The following is a 6527-nucleotide window of genomic DNA, read 5'->3' as shown; positions in this document are numbered from 1 at the left end:
AAGAGGACCGATCGTGCCATATTCCTATTACAAGGGATCACATTTTTTATTTATTTTTTTTGAAAGTGTCAAACTAAAAAAATGTAAAGTAAAATTAACAATAGTTATTCTTTTTTTAAAAACAAAGTGCCCCTGCCCCCGTATGCTCGCACACAGAAGCGAACGCATACGTAAGTCCCGCCCACATATGAAAACGGTGTTCAAACCGCACATGTGAGGCATTGCCGCGAACGTTGGAGCGAGAGCAATGACTCTAGCCCTAGACCTCCTCTGTAATCAGTAAACTGTAAGCAGTAAAGAGTCGCCTATGGAGATTTTTAAGTAGCTTGGCACCATTCCAACGAGCGTTTGCAATTTTGAAGCGTGACATGTTAGGTATCTATTTACTCGGCGTAACTTCATCTTTCACATTATGCCAAAAAAATTGGGCTAACTTTACTGTTTTGTATTTTTTTTAAAGCACAAAACAAACGCATTTAAAAATTTGCTGCGCAAATACCATGCGAGATAAAAAGTTACAATGACCGCCATTGTATTCTCTAGGGTCCCTGCTAAAAAAAAAAAAAAAACATATATAATGTTTGGGGGTTCTATGTAATTTTCTAGCAAAAAAATTTGGATTTTTACATGTAGGAGAGAAATGCCAGAATTGGCCTGGTTGGTAAGTGGTTAATTAAAACATGTTTTAATACATTTTAAAATGTTTGTTTACATTTATTTCTTAATGTGCACATGTGTGTGTGAGTGTATATATATATATATACACACATACATATGTGTTTAAACTCTGATAGGTGGCAGAATAGAAGAAATGGTTGGTGATCAGGAGCAGTGCTGGGATGTGAGGCACAGGCACCCAGTACTAAATGAGGGGCATGTGTCCGATGAGCCTGACTCTAGTTATGCCACTGCCTATGGACACAGTGGATATGCAATACAGGTAGGGTTGCCACCTGTCCATGATTCACCCGGACAGTCCGGGTTTGGTATTATGTGCCAGGGTTTCAGTCCACCTGAAACCCGGATACATTATTCAGACAAGACTGTAGCTCGGGATAAGGCCTGACAGGAGGGAGAGGGGGCTCAGATGTGCCGCATTACTATTCTCTTTGGAGTGCCCAAAGGTGTCCCAGGTCTGTTACAATCCTATAGTGGTCTCCAAACTGCAGCCCTTTGCTTGCTTTTATCCAGCCCTTGGGGCACTATTTCATTCAATGATACAAACAATGGAGCATGATTCCCCCCCACTGACACTAATGATGGGGCACACATCTTTCAAATTACAGCAAAAATGGGGCACAATTTCTTTCAATGACAGCAGCAATCAGGGCAAATGACATAAATGAAGGGGCACAATTCCTCCCACTGATACCAATGATGGGGCACAATTCCTCCCACTGATACCAATGATGGGGCACAATTCCTCCCACTGATACCAATGATGGGGCACAATTCCTCCCACTGATACCAATGACGGGGCACAATTCCTCCCACTGATACCAATGACGGGGCACAATTCCTCCCACTGACACCAATGATGGGGCACAATTCCTCCCACTGATATCAATGATGGGGCACAATTCCTCCCACTGATACCAATGATGGGGCACAATTCCTCCCACTGACACCAATGATGGGGCACAGTTCCTCCCACTGAGACCAATGATGGGGCACAATTACTCCCATTGAAACAAACGATAGGGCATTATTTTTTCCCACTGACATCAGGGCATTTTCTACTCCCAATGGGCACAGTCCGGCCCCTCTAAAGTGTGAAGGACAGTAATCTGGCCCTTTGTTTGGAGACCCCCGCTATAGTGTTTACGAAAAAAAAAAAACTGCACCGCTAAAGTGTTCGGGTTTGGCTTGAAGAAAAAGTGGCAACCCTAAATACAGGATGAGCATTTTTCTGAAATAGGTAAATTATTATTAGTGAGAATTTCTTATTATTTGTATCCAATCATATACCTATCTAACCCTATGAATAAAGTACAAGTCACAGCCCAGCCTCGCCCTGTGTAGGAGGAAGTGACCCTCCCAACTGCCTTCCTCTCCAGTGTCAGAGAACTTCATTTCATTTCCTCGTCTGCTGTCAGCGATGGCGTCTTCTGATCTAAGAGCCGAGTTGGAATGTTCCGTCTGTCTGAACATTTATACAGATCCTGTAAACCTGAGATGTGGACACAACTTCTGCCGGGTCTGTATTGATCGTGTGCTGGATACACAGAAGGGGTCTGGAGGATATTTCTGTCCTGAATGTAGAGAGAAGTTTCCGGATCGGCCTGCACTGCAGAGGAACATAACACTACGTAACATAGTGGGGAATTTCCTGTCTGCTCAGCCACATCAGGAGGAGTCCGGGGTCTTCTGTACTTACTGTGTGGACTCTCCTGTACCTGCTGTTAGATCCTGTCTGCACTGTGAGGTTTCTCTGTGTGATAAACACCTGAGAGTTCACAAAAAGTCCCCAGAACACGTCTTATGTGACCCCACCTTGTCCATGGAGAGCAGGAAATGCTCCGTCCATAAGAAGATCCTGGAGTATTACTGCACTGAGGATGAGACCTGTATCTGTAAATTTTGTGTGACTGGAAAGCATAAAGGACATGGGATGGAGTTACTGGGTGAGGCTTCTGAGAAGAAGAAGGAGACACTGAGGAATGTTCTGCAGAAACTTCTGACAAAGAGAGAGGAGACGGAGGAAAGAGTCCAGAGTCTGCAGGAACACAGGAGGAAAGTAGAAGAAGAAGCAGCTGGTGACACCGAGAGAGTCACTGTCCTGTTTAGAGATCTCAGGAAACGTCTGGAAGACCTGGAGAAGAGAGTCCTGAGGGAAATCTCCGGGAGGGCAGAGCGGATCTCCATCTCCATCCGGGATCTGGAAATAAAGAAGGAGGAGCTGTCCAGGAAGTTGCGTCACATTGAGGAGCTGTGTAACGTGACGGATCCACTGACTGTCTTACAGGAATCAGACACAGGTGACTTGTGTGATACTGAGGATGGAGATAATGAGGACAGAGAGAGACATGAGGAGCTCCTCCATGATGGAGGGGGTCTGGATGTGGATGGGATATCACACACATTACACACATTATCTGATATAATAACAGAGATAAATGTATCCTCCTATATACAGGGAGCTGCAGACATATTACTGGATGTAAATACAGCTCATAATAATCTCCATATATCAGATGACAGGAAAACTGTATCCATGTCAGATAGAAAACAGAATCGTCCAGAAACACCAGAGAGATTTCAGCGTTATCCTCAGGTGTTGAGCAGTCGGAGTTTCTCCTCAGGGAGACATTACTGGGAAGTGGATGTCGGGGGGTCAGATGGATGGACAGTCGGGATATGTTACCCCAGTATAGACAGGAGAGGGGGGCAGCCACAGATTGGATGTAATAAGAAGTCCTGGTGTTTGTACAGGACTGGTGATCAGTATGAGGTGATGCATGACAGTAAATGGATCCTCTTACCCCCCAATATCTCCAGTAACAGAGTCAGGATATATCTGGATTATGCGGTCGGACGGATCTCCTTTTATGATCTGTGTGACCCGATCCGACATCTCCACACCTTCACCACCACCTTCACTGAGCCCCTCCATGCTGGGATACGTGTATGGAGAGGTTGTATAAAGATATGTGGGGGGAAACAGGAGATGTGAGAACTCCGCCCAGAGACTGGTGATGTCACAGTGAGAGGGGGTCAGATTGGTGGAAAGATCATTTATTGGGGACACTTAGGTGATATTTCTTCCTACCTCACAGTTCACTGTGATTGTTGGAATAACTAACCAACTACAGGAGTCACTGCTATTGGACAGTCACTAAGACAAGATGATCTATCTATCCAACATTTGTTTTCCTCTAATTCTCTAACCAGGAAGTTATCACAGTGAGTGACACTGGGAACCTTTCCTCCTTCCCCTCCCCCACCCTCTGCCCCACACGTGGTCTCTCTGTGTTGGGTGGCAGCAAAGATCAGATTCTGAGGATGCAGTGCGGTTGCTGTGAAGGGATAGGATGTGGTCACCTCTCCTCTCTTTCCTCCTCCTATTCCATGTACACTGAGGAGTGGTGTCAGTGTTGGTGTTGGGGGCACTACGATGGACATTCCTGTGCAGCATGTTCCCCGGTCTCATGTGCAAGGCGGGTACTAGGGATGGGCAGAAGGGGCATCTGCCCTGGGTGGGATTATTTAATGTGAGAAGAGGACGCAGTTTGCTGGGTACAACCCCTTCCCATTCTGCAGCATATAATACAGGCAGAGAGCGGCTTTGCCCCTACATGTAGATCGTAGCATTACACCCCCCCCCCCCCCCCCTGCCTGCACAGTACACAGTACTTGTCTTTCAGCAACAGTAGAGGGAAGCAGGCGAGGCACGTGAGGTTGGGAAGGTATCAGCACTTTCCTGATTCAGTCTACATGTATACAACTTTCCCTCTCCTGGACAGCGGCTTCTCTCCCCCCTCCCCCTCTCCACTCATTTCTATCACTCCTGATTTATCTCTCACAATGTCTTTGGGAGACCATCACCACCCCCCCCCCCCTCCTGTTATCTCTCCCTGCTCTAGTTTAGACATCTCAGAGCATATTCCTGCTCTCTATAGTGACCCCCTCCCCTCCTGTGCCCTTCTCTCGGACCCCTTCCCCTCCTGTGCCTTTCTCTCAGACCCCCTCCCCTCCTGTGCCCTTCTCTCCGACCCCTTCCCTCCTGTGCCCTTCTCTCCGACCCTCTCCCCTCCTGTGCTCTTCTCTGGGACCCCCTCCCCTCCTGTGCCCTTTCTCAGACCCGCTCCCATCCTGTGCCCTTCCCTCGGATCCCTTCCCATCCTGTGCCTTTCTCTTGAACCCCCTCCCCTCCTGTGCCCTTCTCTCAAACCCTCTCCCCTCCTGTGCCCTTCTCTCGGACCCCCTCCCCTCCTGTGCCCTTCTCTCGGATCCCCTTCCCTCCTGCGCCCTTCTCTCAGACCCCCTCCCCTCCTCCGCCCTTCTCTCGGACCCCCCCTCCCTCCTGGGCCCTTCTCTCGGACCCCCTCCCCTCCTGTGCCCTTTCTCGGACCCCCTCCCCTCTTGTAGGACCCCCTCCTGTGCCCTTCTCTCGGACCCCCTCCCCTCCTGTGCCCTTCTCTCGGACCCCCTCCCCTCCTGTGCCCTTCTCTCGGACCCCCTCCCCTCCTGTGCCCTTCTCTCGGACCCCCTTTCCTCTCTACCTGCACAGCCAAACTGAGTGGTGTCCTCTCCTCTGTGCTGCTAAAACTGCCTCTACTCAGCCAACAGGTAACAGTAACATACTTTCAGGACTCTCGCAACGTAAAATCTTTCACATTACACACAAAAAAATGGGCTAACTTTACTGGTTAGTTTTTTTTTTTCTTTAAATTCAAGTCATTTTTTCAAAAAAAGAAATTGCATTTGAAAGATTGCTGCGCAAATACAGCGTGACATAAAATATTGCAACAACCACCATTTTATTCTCCAGGGTTTCTACTAAAAAAAAACATATATTCTTTGGGGGTTCGAAGTAATTTTCTAGCAAAGTAAAAAATGATTTTAACTTGAAACCAGCAAATGTCAGAAAAAGGTTAAGTGGTTAAACTTTTTTCACTTACACACAAAGTCTATTCCATTGACAAATTGTTACAATGTTTATACTTAAGTTCAACTGATTAAGAATGCTTTGATTTTTGGCAGACTGTTTTTCTCTTCCTTTCTTCTGAGGGCTGTGGCTTCAGAAGAGCAGAGAGAATGCTTTGAATAGAAAGAATTGTGAAACACTTTAGTCAAGATCGCGTTAATGATTCTTGGCAATTAATTGTGCAGCTTTAATTTTTAGTAAAGGTCCATTTACAAGAGGTGCAAACATGCATCTCCCATGCAGGGCTGTCATCTATCAGCACATAGGTGTTGTGCCCATCCCCATGTCAGTACCCCATTCATATCTACTTGGACATGAGGCTGCATGGACACAGCCTCTGTATCCTAATATAACATACAGGTGTGGGTCCCAATAGAAGTGAATGGGGCGCTGGCACAGTGATATGCACACAATGCCCGTCCATCCCTGTGCTGATAAGAGCCCTGCACAGGACACACATGTCTGCTCCACATGTGAATGGACCCTAAAGAACTCCTGTACATGGAGGCTTAGTGAGCTCCCCAGGCATAAGAAAACATCAGGAGCTACTAAACCTGCCCATAGATGGATGGAAATGTAACTGGTCCAGCAAGGACCGGACAAGTTTCAATGAACTCATGCCGTTTTTTTTCAATGATTTTAATCTATGTTGCCGGGATCCGGCAATACATTACAGCCGCAAGCAGTTTTAAATGACATTTTTTTCCTTTAGAAATGTCATTTTGCTGTGGTACTGTTATAAACATTGGACAGATACACTACTTTACAGGCATACTAAGGAGACCCCCCCCCCCCCCCCCCGGCACGATATTTAACCACATCAATACCAGGCACTTACCTTCCCACCCAGACCAATTTTGAGCTTTCTGCACTGTTGCAA

At 46.9% G+C, this 6527-nt stretch overlaps 1 protein-coding gene across 1 annotated transcript in view; it reads left to right on the top strand.

The window, feature by feature from the left end:
- Positions 1 to 2063: 2063 nt before the first annotated feature.
- LOC143961623 (E3 ubiquitin-protein ligase TRIM39-like) overlaps positions 2064 to 6527 on the top strand; it is a 33620-nt gene continuing 29156 nt past the window's right edge. The window contains exon 1 of the mRNA XM_077470946.1: positions 2064 to 4272. Within this exon, the coding sequence (XP_077327072.1) occupies positions 2099 to 3673 (1575 nt within the window). The 5' untranslated portion in view covers positions 2064 to 2098 and the 3' untranslated portion in view covers positions 3674 to 4272. The remainder of the gene's footprint in view (positions 4273 to 6527) is intronic.

Source organism: Lithobates pipiens, unplaced genomic scaffold, assembly GCF_037356315.1.
Source record: "Lithobates pipiens isolate NorthernLeopardFrog02 unplaced genomic scaffold, aLitPip1_a1.2 Scaffold_8, whole genome shotgun sequence".
Classification (NCBI taxonomy): Eukaryota; Metazoa; Chordata; class Amphibia; order Anura; family Ranidae; genus Lithobates; species Lithobates pipiens.
Note: the sequence above shows the minus strand (reverse complement) of the source record. Positions and strands in the feature narration are given on the sequence as shown.